General features: G+C 44.0%; 2 protein-coding genes across 4 annotated transcripts; one reads left to right on the plus strand and one right to left on the minus strand.

Annotated features, from left to right (window-relative positions):
- The first annotated feature begins 5,917 nt into the window (after positions 1-5,917).
- On the plus strand, positions 5,918-8,840 carry LOC133925168 (protein NRT1/ PTR FAMILY 2.13-like). 3 transcript variants are annotated; one of them, XM_062371026.1, is made up of 3 exons: positions 5,918-6,446; positions 6,561-6,778; positions 7,334-8,840. In XM_062371026.1, exons 2-3 carry the CDS (start codon positions 6,581-6,583, stop codon positions 8,819-8,821), a joined length of 1,686 nt encoding a protein of 561 aa, XP_062227010.1. In that variant the 5' UTR covers positions 5,918-6,446; positions 6,561-6,580; the 3' UTR covers positions 8,822-8,840. The 3 variants fall into 3 exon arrangements, with proteins under 3 accessions (XP_062227010.1, XP_062227009.1, XP_062227008.1); XM_062371025.1 differs by having other exon boundaries at positions 5,918-6,425; XM_062371024.1 differs by having other exon boundaries at positions 5,918-6,365.
- Positions 8,841-11,029: 2,189 nt separating this feature from the next.
- Positions 11,030-15,194, minus strand: LOC133925169 (inositol-pentakisphosphate 2-kinase IPK1-like). Its single transcript, XM_062371027.1, has 8 exons — positions 15,005-15,194; positions 14,563-14,677; positions 13,589-13,792; positions 13,135-13,279; positions 12,784-12,824; positions 12,568-12,678; positions 11,778-12,365; positions 11,030-11,611 (listed from the first exon to the last, which is right to left on the minus strand). The coding sequence occupies exons 2-8, from the start codon at positions 14,662-14,664 to the stop codon at positions 11,462-11,464; spliced, it is 1,341 nt and encodes a 446-aa protein (XP_062227011.1). The 5' UTR covers positions 14,665-14,677; positions 15,005-15,194; the 3' UTR covers positions 11,030-11,461.
- Between the last annotated feature and the right edge of the window lie 2,452 nt (positions 15,195-17,646).

A 17,646-nucleotide genomic window follows, 5' to 3' on the forward strand; every position in this document is an offset into this window, starting at 1 on the left:
GCTGCAACGAGTCGGAGCAAGAGGTATGCGGTGGCGCGATGTGCGGCTATGTGGCTCCAAGGGGTGGGGGAGAGACACAACCTGACGAAAGCAACTCACTCCGATTGAACCCTGCTTGGGCCCTAATTAATCGAACTTCCTTCAGCAACAACCCACCTCGATGAACTACTAACCGTTAACTTTGAATAGATGAAGTACTGAAAGACAAATCACTCAAGGATGAATAGATGAACTACTGAAAAAACAAATCGCTCAAGGAGGACTACTAAAGCATAGAAGAAAGCTGTAAGAAAAGACAAATAACAAACTAATGAACTAACAAATTGATTCTGGTAGAGCTCCTACCGTTTCCGAAAAAAAAGGTTTAGGATCTATTTGGTAGAGATTCTCCAAAAAAAAGTTTAGGGCGTGGTTACTTCTACTACAACATGGTCGTGTTCACCGCGGCCAACTTCGTGTACTTCCTCATGTGCTCGCACTTGTACCGATACAAGGGCGAGCAGGCTGGTGACTCTCCTACTAGACAGGAACTTGCAGTGGATAGTGCTTGCAAAGCGGTACCGATGAGACCGCACACCTGCAGTTGTAGCTACTAGATAGGTGAAGTACATATTGTCTTCTGATAAAGGAGCTGCCTCTAGATCATTATTTGTTTGTTGAAACATATCCAAATTTACTAGATGCAATTATGGTCAAATTAAATCTTAAGCAAATCAGAATTCAATCATCAGACGTGCATGCTCACAGACACCTCGATCGACCCAGAACCAGGGGAGGATCTGGTGGGGGAGGGTCCAACTCCATTGAAGAGACTAGAGGTGAAGGGGAGGAGGAAGTAGAAAAAAAGTAAGAAGAGGTGGAGGTAAAGAAGGAAAAAGAGAGAGTCTTATCGATCGGATCTTCGTCCACCCCTATCTACAACACATGATTGTATACATTAGTGGCGGATACCAAACCAAATTTTAAGATGGAGGCTTAACTTCTTCTTCCTCCTCCTTCCTTTGTTTTTTCTCTTCCTCCTCCTCTTCTCTTCTTCTTCTCTCTTCTATGGCCAAAAATCTTATAAAAAGTTTGAGGAGCTCTCAAATGTTTCTGAAAGGTAGAAGGCTCAAGCCCCTCTAACCCTGTTGAATCTACCCCTGTATAAACGAATCTTTTCTGCTTTACAGAAGCCAAATTTATGCTTGAAAAAATCTATGCGCAGGTGCAACTCGCGTTACCACCTGCTGTACTGAGTAACAACGTCTTTAGGTTGAGGCTAAAACTTTTACGCTGATGTGATGGTAGCATGTGCTTGACTCTGAGGAGACAATTAGACAAGTCCTAAAAAAAATCCGTGTATGCCGGCCACACGCTGGTTCAATCAAATATCGAGGTGATGTAGCCACATCAGAGGCTTAATAATTAGTAATTATGAAAGGGTCCATCTACATTGGATCCGAGCAAAACAAGGGATTTTTGGACCGTAGGATCTTTGATCCAACAGCCCATGCACATCTTCTATCTCCACTGTGATCTTCTCGAGCGAGCTTTCTCTGTCGCCAACCACCCATGTCCAGTCGTCCTGCTTTCATCTCCGGTAGCTCCTACAGTCCCATCGTCGAATCCACTGCTAGCAATTATCGTGATGCCCCCACTCTAACCCTTTCCAACTGGTTATCCTCCGCCGTCTACGGTCGCCAACGTCTATACATCCTTGTTGTCCTACCCCTACTTCTCCTGCCAACATCTGGCCAGCCTACCTCCCACGCCCTCCCTCTAAGCCAGGGATTGGAGGGAGCTCGTCGAAGTCCGAACCTCTAAACCCTAAACTGAATAGCTCACCAAAGATGAACAAATCTCGTCAGAGTTAGAGGGGATAGGTCGGATCTCACCAGAGTTGGAGAGGAAGGTGAAGAGGGAGGGATAAAAATATCAGGTGTTAATTGGAGGAGAAGCACGAGGCTACAATATAGCTTTTTGTTAAGAAAAATGTATGGGACTATTGTAGTGGAGTCTATAACTACCTTTGCTAATCACAGACTCTTCGAAAAATCTCACATTAATTAGAGAAAAAGAAAATATCAAACTGTCTATCTCTGTGGGACCGAGTTATAACGGTTCAGATAAGAGTTATACTCACCTTAAAGTAAATGGGCAGAATGTCTATAAGCCACGAACTCATATGTATGTACAAGCAACAGAATCCTACATCCAGTTCGATAAAAAAAAGGGACTGTGTCCATGTGCAGAATATGTATAAGCCACGAACTCGTTTGTATGTACAAGCAACGAAATCCTACATACAGTCCGGTAAAAAAAAAACAGAACTCCTACAATCCTACCGACCAGAACCAAGCCCATGTAATCCCCCCTATTTGGATAGTTTTTTTAGTTTTTCTTTGAAAAAAAACAGAAGTTACACAAGTGGTTGGTTTTTGGTCTCAATTTTCGATGGCTTTTGGTCGATTGAGGAAACGATTGTGGATGAAATAAACTAAAAACTGATAAACAAGATTTGGTTGGCTTTTCTGTTTTTTGAGTGGGTGGAGAAGCTAAAAATTTATTATAAGGACATGGCTAAACACTGACCATGCGTGCTTTTGACTTCCCGCAAGATCGTTCGTTTTTGGAAAATTGAGCTGAATTAAGCTATCTTTTTTTGAAAGCTGAAGTTAATTAATCTCTTTCTCCTTCACATGCGAGCAGAACAAGCGTCTATGGGCCCACTCAACCTCCACCTAGGCCCACACATGTGTTTTCCATTTTGAGCCTTGTGAGTGCATGCAAAACCATGTGCAAGTGTGAACACGTGAAAAATATTATTTAATAAACTTTGAACGTTTATATTTGCTCAACCGTATATCTGATTTATGATCTGTTTGTACCATAATAATCCTACATCTTTATCAACAAAATAAGATCTGTACTGCCTATATTTTGACATAAAATTTTCGGAGAGACACAAATTGCCTACACCATGATTAAATTTTTTTGCCAAATTGACCCAATTAAAATAATTCAGTGTCTTGCCAAAATTGTTTGCATCATATAATGAAAAAAAAAACATTCACTTATTCAGCTTAGATATTCACCCTCATTTTAATGCATGTTCACCACTGTTCACACCATTCATATTCTCTTCACATTCACGTAAATAGTTCACTTATTCACCTAAGCTATGTAAGCAAGCTTTTTAAATATAGAGAGTAAGTTTTTGAGAAATTATAGGCAAGTTATAATGAACTTGGAAGTATGTTTTCAACCAAGATGCTTTTGAAAAAAAAAAGAGAAATCATCCAAATGTAGAAAACATAGAGAGCATAGAGAGGAAGTTTTTAGAAATTGTAAGCAAGTTATAATGAACTTGGAAATATTTTTTCAACCAAGTTGCTTTTAAAAAAAAATCATCCAAATATACTCAAGTGGGGTCTAGTTTTGAAGCGCTCGTCGCAAGTAACACAATAGTGCAATCAGATTTTAATTTGAATGGCTGGTTTGAAAACTACAACATTTTATAGTTTCTAAATAGTATTGCATGTGGATGACATCAGTAATCTTATCCCTTTTCTTTTCCACATACATACAACACCACAAAGCAGTGCGAGCCTTAGCGCTTGCTGTGTTGCACCATTAACATTGTGTGTGAGACAAAACATACGCATGGTGCGAAGGCTGCAAGATGACTAAGTGGACAGCGATCCAAACGTGCATGCCATACATCAAATACGTGCACGTTTCGAAATTTAGTCTTTATCTTATTATAAAAACCAACAACTAAAATTCAACAGTCACAACTAACTCCTCAACTTAACTAAAATCTCCAAAATCACAGCCTATCCAAAGGCCTCTGCATCGGTTTGTACCACGTCAAAAGAAATGCTACACGGTTAATGTGCTACATGTATTGACATATACAAATTTCAGTAGGAATTTGTCCACGTGTACCGCATCAATAAAAAAAAGGTGCTACGCTTTGCATTGGAGATGGATACTGCGCTACACACGTAAGGTCGTGCACGAGCTCTGAACTGACAAGATAAGAACCTCAATTTTGGAACGCCGTGTGACGGTGTGAGAGCTTACATCGAGTGGCTGTGTTGATCAAACGAGTCGATATAATCAACTTGAAGCACAAGCATGCATGTTTTTTTTTTTTTTTGAAAACCCAAGCATGTATGAAGTTGAGCAACTACGTGTATATTTTTTTAAGACAAGAGTCTAAGCATGATTTTTATAGGAGATCTATATATGAGTGCCAGGGATCAATCTCCGATCGGCTCATACCACCCTTAGTGACTTGCCAATCGAGCTAAGCTTAGTTTCCAACAGCGTGTACATATGGACTACACTAATGACTCGAGATCGGAGTAATGCACTACAAAATACAATACCGGGTCAACAATGAAGCTGAAGTTAAGAAGCTTGATTGCCACACTAATTAACCATGTTGGAGGTAATAATGAACGAGAAAAGGAAGCATGCACAGATGATGGTAGATAGAATCTAAAACAAGCGATGTAAAACCGCATGCACTTGCGCATATACGGTTTATCACAGTCATTTATCCATCTATCTATTAATTTTCTTGATCTACATCATGATTTTTTCATCCATTTCTCTAATAAGAATCTCAATGCAAATGAATAATCCTGATAATTCTTGTATGCACAAGGCCATGCGAAAATTTTCCTCTGAATCCAAAACATACAATGGAGCAGAGACTCAGCAAATCTGTGTTGTATTCCCTTAATTCGCCTGTGCATATATAGGACAAGTAGAATGAAAAACGATCTCTCGTTTTTTCAATCTAGATGCATGTAATCCACAATACTCATATTGAAGTAATGGATCGATGACAAGTTTCTACTTCCAGAGCTCATAAGTTCAGACCTCATGTTGTATACGAGTCCAGTCAAGCTAAACATGCTCCCAAATTGTATATGACTGCATCAGTAATGAGGATGTTTCGGGTTACAAGCTATTCGATCTTGTATTCCTGTTTACCACAATACCTAAAATTATTAATGAGAAAAAGACTACTTTTACTAAATCACGTTTCCTAGAGTCCATGCGCTTGAAATCGCACGAGATTTTAGTGATCTGTGAACGCCAGCGAGTTTAGGAGAGTGAGTTAGAATTCGGGGTTTCAGGTTCACTGATGACTAAAGGTGTTAAATGAAGGCTAGGGCAGCGGCCAAACCGGTGGTGGCGCCATTGGAGCCATGGGCGGCAGGCAGACGGTGGGGTGATGAAAACAAAGTGATTAGCGTGGCGGCAGACTCTAGGCTCGGATTCGGCAGTAGGCATTGCTGGAGACGATGGGAGGAGGGATGGGGCAGGAGAATGAGCTGCACATCGGAAGAAGCACAATGCATGTTTGGAAGAAGAAACTCGCCTAAAGATAATGACGTTTTCAAGCACATGATAAATAGCAGATCCCTTACTAAATATGTTGTTTTAAATAGAATTGCAGTTAAGGTAATACGAACAATAATACATAGATTTACATGACTAACAAACAAGCCCACGCGAGTGCGCAGGTTGACGACTAGTATTAATACTACTGATTTTCTTTCAACTGTTTGATTCAGACAAAACACTTCTAGATGCATGATGAGTGGCATTGGCAACGGATAGAAATATTATGCGAGGAATGTGCCTAGACATTAATTTGACTACGGCATTCATTCAGCGGCCCGATAAATAATTTGACAAGGCCACGAGCTGGCAGATGAGTTCAAGTGTTAGGTCGCAAAAAAAAAAAAAAAAAAACAAAACAAAAGACGAGTTCAAGTGTTCAACCCATTGTCATGCGTGCTGTCCGCACGAGACGAGCAACAGTGGCCAGGCGATTCGCGAGACGAAGCAGCAGCAGAGTATTCTGACTGACTCGCTGGCTTTCTTCTAACAGATTACTTTCCTGGCTTCCTTCCAACAGCTCACGCGATCTAGCGAGAAACGCAGAGGAAGCAGCTGGGTGAAGACTGAAGCGGCAAGGTAGTAGTTTTCTGCTGAATTTTCCAACAGCTCACGCGATCTAGCGAGAAAAGCACAGGAAGCAGCTGGGTGAAGACTGAAGCGGCAAGGCAGTAGCTCTCTGCTGAATTTTCTCAGGGCACGCCGGTACAAATACTGATGTGTATGCGGTCAAATCGGCACGCCCATCCATCCAACGCTGAACGCCTGGTCGAGCTTTGGACACCTGCTCGAGCAACAGGCAGCAGTGGGTATAGAGATGTGCGAGGGTGGACGGCCGGAAGCGTCCATGTCCTCGCGGCCGGGGCTGAGCAGCATCGCGGAGGAAGTGGCTGCGGGCGGTGGAGGAGGGGCCGAGGCGACGCGGAGGAGGCCGAGAGGATGGCGAGCTGTTGCATTCATCATCGGTCTCTCACTACATCTTTAGCTGGCATACAAATATCTTCTTCTTCTTCTCCCTTTTGAGGGTACAAACAGATTGATTACTCGTATGGTTTGTATAGCTGAAAGATAAAAAAAAACTTGAGCTTTCATGATAGTGAGAGGGTCAACATTGGATATCTCATTTTTCACTCGCATTTCTTCTATGTGCATGGATGCAGGGGTATACGCGGCATGTAGCATGGCGTCCAATTCGTTCGTCACGCCCCTACCGAGTTACCTGATCACTCGTTACAACATGAAAGGGAATGCCGCGACAAACGTGGCCAATATCTTTTCTGGCGCGTTCAATTTCTCGCCTGTGGTTGGAGCCTTCGTCGCCGATGCCTTATGGGGCAGATTCAGAACCCTGTTATTCGGAATGGTGGCCGGAATCTTTGTAAGTCGTGATCAAATCACATTATTTCGATCGATATTTAATCCTTCGTTAGAACAGATACTCGATCTTCTGGTCCAATTTACTTGTCATTACAGCACCACGAACATAGAACAAAGTAGAAGCTAGTGTGTTGACTGTAATTTGCATGCTTTGCTAAAAAAGGACGATCATATTCTTCAGCCATCTAAAATTGAAAAAACATTCAAACGATGGCGCCGGCGGCGCCCTGCCACCCCACCCCGTACCCGTCTCCTCCGTCGGGCCTGCCTCCCCTGAGTCTCTTCTAAAGCTGGCGATGAAGGAACAACCCTCCCGCCCACCCCAAAAAAAGCAATTTCCTATCGGGAACCATCGTCGACGTGTGTTCACGAGTGTCTGAATGTAGGAAGCGTGTAAACAAAATTGTTGTCTCTTAACAGCAAAGTGACATTTGCAGATCAAAATCATTTGGCTAAATTAAATGACATTTGTTTTGGACTATAGAGGTAGCATAAGATCGATAGATCTATCAATATGTAAACGCATGGCTGGCCATCCTTGTGGTGTGATACACAGGCAATGGCGGTCATCACCCTATCGGCAACGATCCATCAGCTCAAACCGCCGCCGTGCAGCGCGTTGGAGCAGCAAGCCGGCACCTGTGTCGGCTCATCGGCGCTCCAGCGCGCCGTGCTCTACGTCGGCATGGGGCTGCTCGTGGTGGCCGCGGGCGGCACGAATCCGACCGGCCTGCCCTTCGGCGCGGACCAGTTCGACGAGAGCGACGAGCGGCACAAGGAAGGGCTCACGCGCTACTACAACTGGTACTACGCCATCGCCATGATGGCCACGTTCCTGGCGCTCACCGTCTTGGTGTACCTCCAGGTCAAGGTGAGCTGGGGTCTCGGCTTCGCCATCCCCACGGTGCTCATGCTCGTCGCCTTCGCCGTTTTCCTCTTCGGCACCGCGGTGTACGTCTACGTGCCACCCGAGGGCAGCATCTTCTCGAGCGTCGCGCGGGTGATCGTCGCGTCGTGCCGCAAGTGGAGACTCCGACTACCTCACCCCGACGACGTGCGGTGGCAGGAGGAGCTCCTGTACAACCCTCCCGCCGCGGGGAACGGGCGCCGCGTCTTCAAGTTACGCCTCACGTCGGAACTCAGGTTTCTGAACAAGGCAGCCATCGTGACCGACGCCAACGAGATACGGCCCGACGGCTCCCCGGCGAGGCCGTGGCAACTGTGCAGTGTGCAGCAGGTGGAGGAGGTGAAGTGCCTCGTAAAGATCATACCCGTGTGGATCTCCGGAGTGGTGTGGTTCACCGTGTTGACGGAGATGATCAACTACACGTTCCTCCAGGCTTTAACCATGGACCTCCACATGGGCAGAAGCTTCACCATCCCACCGGTGTCCATCCTCGCTGTGTTCTATCTCTCCGTGGCCCTCTTCGTGCCCGTCTACGACCTGGTCATCGCCCGCGCCTCGCGGCGGCTCACCAAGGCGGGAGGCGGCGGCATCACCTTGCTCCAGAGGCAGGGCGCCGGGCTGGTGGTTGGCGCGCTGGCGTTTGTGATCGCGGCCGCCGTGGAGTCCAGGCGGAGGCGCTCCGCGCTGGGCCACGGCGGCGGCACGTCCCCGTTGTCCGTGTTCCTCCTCGCCCCGCAGCTCGCCGTGATGGGCGTGTCTGGCGCGTTCAGCATGGTGGGGCAGATGGAGTTCTACAACACGCAGTTCCCGGACCAGATGCGCACGCTCGCCAACGCGGCCTTCTACTGCGCGCAGGGCGTCAGCAGCTACCTGGCCACCCTCGTGGTCAACATCGTGAACGCGAGGACGAGGCGGCACGGCGAGTCCGCCGGCTGGGTAAGGGATGACATCAGCGCCGGGAGGCTCGACTACTTCTACTACGCCATGGCCGTGCTCGGCGCGGCCAACTTCGTCTACTTCCTCGTGTGCGCGTACTTCTACCGGTACAAGGGCGAGCAGCCTGACTCTCATGCACCTGAACCTGCACGGGACAGTGCTTCTACAAGCGGTAGTGAGGCCGCGCTCCTAAAGACGTAGTAGCTACTAGATGGGTGCAGTATACATATTCTCTTCTAATAAAGGAACTGACTCTAGATCACTCTGATTTGTATGTTGAGTCATTTTTGAACTTGCTAGATGCAATGAGATGTGATGGAAACAATCCAAGAGTTTATACCTTTTGGAACTTGGAACTTGGAATACGGGAGTTGTTTCTGCAAGAACCGAACTATTTCATGTGAAATTTCAGGAAAACTCTATGAAGTACTACCTGGGTTCCAAGAGGGCCTTAATAGGTACTCCCGAGTCCCAACAACGGGGATGTATCATTGGCTACTAACAAGGATGCATGATCAGATCGGATCAATTAATTACCACGCTTCCTAGAGTCAACATATCTAAAATTTGCGATCCGATCAGTTGACCGTGTAGACACAGTGATGACAGGGTTAGGGCTCTAGAGTTGGTGGCGGTAGTTTCTCGGCGGACATTTATTTGTTGCCAGGCTCATAGGAAGGTTGGCAAGCGACAGGCTGGCCCAACGGAAGAGGCATGCATGGGGCAGCGAGCCGGCGAAGGACCGCCGAATGAGCGGTGCCTGGACCGGGGGTGTTGTCAAAGCGACGTTCCTGGCGAAGTAGGTTAGTGCGGTGGGGGCAGCGAGCACAGATCCCATGGTGGGGACGCCGCCTTAGATAGGAAGACGCGGGCGGGACGAAGGAGCATGTCATAGAGAGAGCAACTGGGCGGGGAAGAGGAATAGGGATGCGCCGACAAGAGGAAGAAGAGAGGATAATGGGCGTTGGATTTTGATCATACGGTGAAAATCAGTCAACTGAGATCAACGCAGTGCCACCCATTAATTACATGATGGAGCAAGGCGGGGTCCACTACTCTCTCTTGGTACATGAGGCACGGGCACGAGGGAACGTGGTGGACGAACACCACCGGCAGCTCGGGCCAATCGTGTTCCGCGGCCGCCTCCGATTTCTTCTCCACCTGCTTCTCCTCGGGTTTCTTCTCCTTGACTGGCTTGGGCGGCGGGCCGATGGTGACGATGTGGGTGCGCATCCCGGCCTTCCTCGTCTGCACAATCATGTCCACCGGGTTCACGTTGCCGGTCACCGCCATCATGCTCTTCTCCGAGTCGATCTCGATCTTGTCAACACCTGACCACAACACGATTGCATCACACGCACGTACGATAGCGTGGCACGTAAGAATCATGAGTTGTTTGCTTGGTTCATCTATAGAAAGAATGATTTGCTTGGTTCATACGAGGATCCAACTCCGTTGCATTGCCATAATACATGTCCCATAACTTAGGCGGGATAGAAAACTGACTAAATTGTTTGTTTTTTCTCCTAATATATTTGGTACTACCTCTCTTGCTGTCCTTTAATAAAATAACTGAGGCGGGCTCGTACCTTGGAGGCCAGAGACGGCCTGCAGGACTTTGCGCTTGCATTTGGCGCAGGAGGTGCGTGTGATCCAATTTTTCACGATTGTGCCGGCAGGTGTTTGCTCCCGCCCGTGGGCCAGTACAAATATTTCCGACGGTTTTCAGGTAGTTGGAGGGACCAACTGAGTAGCTCAACCCCTGGACTGAAAAGTCAATCGACGTGTCCTCGCATCGGCTAGTACTGTAGCTGCTAACATTGTCGTCACCAACTCGATCTCTAACTTGCTAGTGATTATTGACTACACTGCAGAGTCTAGAACGCATTTCACTCGCGCAATTGTTCCGAGCATGCGCCGCCACAGGCCACAGGGGTAGACTCCTGTTGCAGAAGACGTGTGTTGACTGAATTGCAACCGGAGTTATGATGCGAGTAGTTACATGATGTTATGAGTTGTTGAATAAACGTTTTCGTAACTCTGAACTATTTTATCATTGGTATCCTAAACCCTGCAGAAGCTAAGACCTTTGATTTCTTCAAGAATTTCGGCCGGTTGGTGACAAAATTTGCATTGTGACATGCATGTTCCTGAATTCCTGGTACCATAACGAGGTCTAGTTTAGCTGCAATTCTTAACTGTTTAAACAGGAAGCCCTCATTTTGGCAAAGTCTAGAAGCTGGATGTTGAACCACTGTATCTAACCAATTCTGTAAAGGGCGGACGGAGCCGAGTGGATCTGAGGCTACATGCATTCTAGAACCAAGATGAAGCAGGAGATCTCGAAAGCAGGCAGTGTCCACATACATATTTCAAGTCATTACCACCCATTCTAAGTAGACCTGCGTGAGAGGATGAAAGTTTCATTAAACATTGCTGCAGTAGCATAACAAAGCACATGCCATGGGCATAATAGGCATAACACTGGAAAGATGACAGCCTGCGAGGCTAACTTCAGCTCTCATTTCTACCGGGGATGTTACAATATGTGGTTGCCACAGTAAACAGTTCAGTTAGTATATCTCAACGAGCATTGAACGTCCTGGCTAATTTCTGTGACAAGCCACGGTGTATGCACTAGTAGAGTTACAACAACAGCAACGACCACCACCAACAACAGTAACTCCTTGTACCCTTTGTCCCTTTCCAAGGTTGGGATCGAGCCTCCCAACCTTGGGACTGTACTCATCAAGTTACAACAGCAGCGGCAACAAACAACAACCAACACTCCCTGTGCCCTTGTACAGACATAGCAAGAAGCTCCTCACTGTTGGGGCTGAATCAGAGTATCATCGGCTCGTCGCTACTGCCACTTCCCTTTGGACATTGCCTAACCGCCCCACTTGTATAGAAATTGACTATCTTCTGATCTAGTTTAAAATAATGTTTCATCTTATCCAGAGGTTTCAAGTCCAGATCAACAAAATATGCCTACAAAAGGAATGTACAATTGAACACCATTTATGTGGAAACAGGCGTTAAATAAAGAAGTGAATTCACAAAGCAATTCAGTAGTTCATAATGTAATATATAACTAGTTGAGTTGCTGGACAACTAGAAAATGAAGGTAACAGCAAGAGAATTCATAGTAGTATACCTTGTAATCATAGGTTTGCTTCATTGATTCAAGAAATACTGAATCATACTCAGAATCTGTTGTTCCACTCTCTTTTGGCCGAAAGCTGATCATTAGGCTACAGTCCTTTGCAGTGGCAGAAATAAGAAAGTCCCTGACAATCTTCAGGCTCTTGTCCAACGAAAGAGAATGCAAGAGAGTGTACTTCCGCAATAGCTCTGCATCAGTTATATTTTTGCAGACCAGACAAGGCTGAGATATTATGTTGTAATACAAATGAATTGCCCCTTCAATGTCATGATCATCCAGCTTTTGAGTGGCCAACAGTTGACCTAATACTCCAGATTTAAAAACTGCCTCTGACAGGAGCTCAATAAAGTCAGATAGCTCTAGGCCACTAAACTTGCTGAGATCTTCAAGACACTTATCTGTTTCATCAGGATGAACACTATCTGCACCACCTCCCATGCCACCAAAAACTAAAGAACCATTCACAAAAATCCTGAAGTTGTTCTGAGGAGTTGAGAAAAATGATTTGATGGCCATGCGTATTCTTTCTTTTGACCCAGAAAATAGATCAAGAGGATTGTATTCACTAGTCTTCATTATCTGAAATGTGTGCAAGAATGTGTTGGGAATCGACCTGATTTTAAAAAAAACCAAAAGAGATGGTACAGTATTACAAGAAAGCCGTAAGTTACAAAAAGCTTTAAGGTGTTGCCATAATAATTGTATCATCAATACATGTTTCTTTTTCAGTGAGCAAACGAGAGTGGATTCTATCTTGTATCAAGCATACCAAAATACATACCTCCCCCTGATGAAATTTGAAACGTTGATGCATCTTATATCGTGTTACTTGTTTCTTGATAGAACTTTCTTTTGATATATATTCTGATGACGGCAGAAACCCACATTTGGCCTGAAAGGCGAACCATGCCAAAAACAAAACCCAATGGTAAATATATATATATATATATCTATGACAAAATAAGAATATGAATAAAAGGGGAAGCTCGCAATGTACCTTTATCTCTACAGCTATGCAACAGCTACCTCTAGGATTACCTGAGATTAAGAAAGACTTGCTGTAAACAAACATAAATTCAAATTCCAAAAAGCTAGCATAGAGTTCTGAAAAGGCTATAATGAAACCAGTTCAACCAAGTTTTCTCCAAGGAGATGATGCTGTTTGTACATTAGATTTTTTCCCCTAGTTCCTTCGTTAAACAGAAAAAAATAAATAGAACTGGCTTGTTTTTTCACTGACTCATAGCTTAATTCTTGATGAATCTATCGTATTTCTTAATCAAACAAGCATAGAATTATGGTAGGAATTGATGGAGTGTTAAAATATGGTCAAAATGCAAGAGTTTACCAGAAAATAAAGAGTGGTCCGCGATTAGAAGAGCAGCATCAGCAGTGTTATCGATTGAACTTGCATTCACTCTCCAAGTAGGACGGCTGTTAAGCACATTCTTTTCAACAAGCTCCAGAAAATCCCTAGAGACACGTACACGAATCTGCACTATGGAAAGATAGCATAATTTCTTTGTTCAGTCATGCAGATCCAAATAATAATGCCCTTTGATACAACTTAACAACAAATGATAAAATAGCAGCATGTTTGTGACCAAATCCAATAGTTTGCACATCGATGCAATGTTACTCTTATATAGTAGATTAGTAGGGTGACAGCGGTTATTAGGAAATGGTTGCAATTCTCTCATTACTTCTAGAAGAAAAGAATATCCAGGTGTCAAGGATTGTTGATACGTTGCTAACCAAAAGTCACAATAATAGGACATAAATTAATTGAATCTGAACCGTACCCCACCATCGACATGATTGGCACCCAGATGTTGGCTCATAACGTGCACTGCATAGGCTTGAGCCAAGCAATCTTGTTTAACAGACTCAACCAATTCTGGGATATGGCCCCACAGGAGTTGCTCATAACTTGAGAAGACCATACAACTTGGTACCGGTTGCGACTTGTCTTTCAGAATCTTCTTGACACGCAGTACCTTACCAAGCTGTAAACAAACCAAAAAGGACAAATCAAATCATATTCCCCCTAAATGCATCATATCAGGGAACAATGCATGAACGATCACAAAAAGCAAAATCATGGAGGCCGTAATGCATGCTTAATCTATATATAGTATTTGCCATCCATTCTCTCAATCCTCGCTGAGCCACGTTAGCATCAAAATGCGAGCCGTCCGATCAAGCCAGCAACGAAGGAGATCGAGTGAATATACAACGTCTCGATTCTTCTTCTTCCTCCCAGCTCCGCCACATCCGCTCTGCTCACCCTCGCCACCCCCGCCACCACACCGCCTCCGGCACCGCCACCGCTTACTCCCCCATCACCTCCCCACCCCTCTCCGCCCTGCCTCCTCCTCCTTCCGCAGGTGGTGGCTGCTGCCCCCTCCTGTCCTACGCGAGATCTTCTGGTCACCACTGCGTCCGCCTAACTCGGCGCCAACACCTCCTCCCTAACCATCACAGCCAAATCCCGCTGGCGTTCAGCCTCTCCTCCGCCCTCCGCCTCCATCATGGCAGACGCCTGCCTCGGCCGCATCCCCATCCTATCCCAAACCAAATCCCCATTCTATCTCCAATCAAATCTAGTTTTTCACGAGACCGCGTCAGCATCCCTGATCCCAGTGTCATCACTTGTCGGATCAGGCACTGGATCTGGGCTGGCACAGCGGCATCAGTGCAGCATAAATAAAATGCTGAAATTTACAGCAATTCAAGTAATCCATGAGAACAGAACTGGAACCCCCTCCGCGCATACCAATGAAGGAGATGGGCCAGTGTAGCTGAGGATGAGATTCGCAGCGCCCTCCCCTTTGTAAACCCAATACTTGGCATCTCCAGCTTGCAGAACCGCGTCCATCTCGATCGAGAACCTGCAATTATTACATATATGAATCGAAGAGAGGAACGGTGACTAGGGTAGTCAAAAATTCAACACGACGAACAGGTAATTGCCTCTACTATCCACCCGAACACTCGGTACGTGGGAAGGGAATGTTGCTGCACAGCAAACCCAAGCTGCGGTTGACTAATGGACCAAAATCAAGCAAGGAGAAGGAGCAAGCTTGTTCCCGGGCGGTGCGGCATTTCATCGAGCAGATGGTGAGGGTGACGGACGGATAGCTGCTGCAAGGGGAGCAGCCGAGCGGTCGGGCGCGCGGAGAGCAGCTACAAGGGAAGCGGGAGGGGGTGGTGCTTACCAGCGGAAGGAGGAGGGCTGCGCTTGCGTTGGACCCTACTCCGGCGATCACCGCAGAAGCTGATGCTGGAGAGATGCTAATCGTATTCGGGCAGCATGAAGTAGTAGCAGCGGATTCACGTGAAGACGAGGAAACGAGCGAAGCACAAGGAAACGTGGATACCGGGTGGGCGCCACGCGGATGGACGGGGCGGCGCTGCCGGCGCATGTGGCTCCACCTCCTCCACGCCGCGTACCGACGACGCCACATCTTCCGTCAGATTTAGATATACAGTGAAGCAGATTCATCACGGTACAAATGGTAAAAACGGGTATTTACAAATTCATCTCAGGTAATATTATTATACTATTCTCTAACATTATAAAAGCATCTTCTATTTTTATCTTATATTACTCTTTTTCTTTCTTTAAACCTATTATCATTCTCCGTGAACAATGTTACGGGATCTCCTTTCCATCTGTAAATTTATCAATCCTTCCATCTGTCCGATCCCTTGCCGCATCACTATACAAGGTGTTACCATCTTTGTTGGAGACGGATGTGGGTAGAAGAACTATCGGCAAAATTACTATAGCGTCAGAAAGAGACTTTGCTGGAATTGGTCTAATATGATTTTGTTTGTCACAGATCTCAGAGTGAAATTAATGATAGCTCTGTTAAACGATAGTTTTCAGATTTTAGAGTAATTTTATGTAAGTGATTATCTGAAATAAACTAAATATTAAAAATAAAAAAATCAGCTTTCGCTGATCCACTTTCCTATTAAAAAATTACTTTTCCAAATAATTTAAATAAAAAAAACTCTACCAAAAATGTCCTATGTCTTAATCTGATTTTCACATACTGATCTACATTTAAAGCAATTTTTGACTCTACATAAAGATAGGAATCTATTATATATATTAAAAGACCAAGAAGTGGAGCAATTTTAGAATCAAATTACTGTAGTTATATATAAGTGTGTGTATATATATATATATATATATATATATATATATATATATATATATATATATATATATATATATATATATATATATATATATAGGACACCTATTCTATACTCCTAGGAGTATGTACTCCCACATGTAATATACCACCTAAACAAACACTTTATACTCTTTTATCATTTTTAGTATACTCTAATACTAATTCTAAGATACTCCAATATGAGTTGTATGAAAAAAAATTCAATGTTAGCCTTTCATTTTTGCTATATACTCTTTTTTATACATAAAAGAAGTATATACGCAAATTATGATAAAAATCATGGAATTTCATAAAAATTTTCGTGAGATTTGTATTGTAGTATCTTATAATTACTAATGAAGTATATTTAAAGTGATAAAGAAGTATAACACACGTGTAAAAGTGGTATATGAGAGGTGGGAGTACATACACCCAGGAGTACATACTAGTTTTCCTATATATATATATATATATATATCCGTACACATAATTTTTTTTAAAATTCAGAAAAATAGCGAAAGAAATAATAGTTATATTGATAAATCGGTTAAAATAATCTAAAATGCATAAGAAAATATCTAAAACTTAAAAAATATGAAATAAATTTAGTTAGATTCATATTACTATCGTCTACATGTAAAATTATATGTATGTATAAAAGTACCATTGTTTTTCTTATAATTAAATAAATGTGTTAAATATTGATAAATTCATAAAAAAATATTGAGATATCCAAAAATAGTGAATCTAATTTTTTTAATATTCTTTTATCATGCTCCGTGCGAAAAAAAAAACCAGCACGGCTAGGCTCACCAATCCGCTTAGTATTCATAAATCAGCCTGCTCCATAACCATTGTAAATTCTGTGCCGATGCTACGAGCTTCGGTGCCAGTTCCAGAGCAGGTGATCAGATCAACGATCTCGTCTCAACACGTCACGTCACACAATGAGAACTCGCAAACAAGGCCAGGGATTCGGTAGACTACAGACTGTTTGGACTTCGGTAGACTGCAGTTTCAAATATTACAATCGGCAGTAGACTGATTAGTTGCTTGGCATTTTCGATTCCTGGCTAGGAGTGGTAGACTGATTAATTGGTCAGGGAGACAGGGGATCCATGACCTTGTCAGAATCTTGCGAGAGCAATATGATGTGTTCCCCAGCTTCCCATTACTACGAAGTGGCTTAAGCAGAGAAGTGCCCTGCACAAAGCATACATCAAGACGAACCTCAACATAACGCTGCCGGTATCCACTATCCAGTTGCTTCACCAAACTGAGAATCTGACGCATATAACAGAACTCTGGATCCCAGCATGGTGCTTGGCTGCACAGCCAATAGCTCCAGATTCATGCTAGATCTGAAATTTGTATAATAAAGTAAAGTAATTTAAATATTTATTTTTTATTTAAAATAAAAACCAAATGATTTAACCAAATACCTCAATCCATCTACAATTTCAGATCCTGAGATTTTTTAAAGTTAAATATAATCAACTCTAAAAAATCCAGGATCTAGACCCTAACAAATAGAGCCTTAGTAAACAGCGACAGCATAACAGGCAAGCTCTGTTGCAACGATATTAAATTCAGGAATTATGTGCCGAAACTTTAATAGATGATGAAAAGGGAACAAATTGTTCCTGAACCACTTGCTTTACTCTTACAAGGAC

The sequence above is a fragment of the Phragmites australis genome, chromosome 7 (genome assembly GCF_958298935.1).
Source record: "Phragmites australis chromosome 7, lpPhrAust1.1, whole genome shotgun sequence".
NCBI lineage: Eukaryota > Viridiplantae > Streptophyta > Magnoliopsida > Poales > Poaceae > Phragmites > Phragmites australis.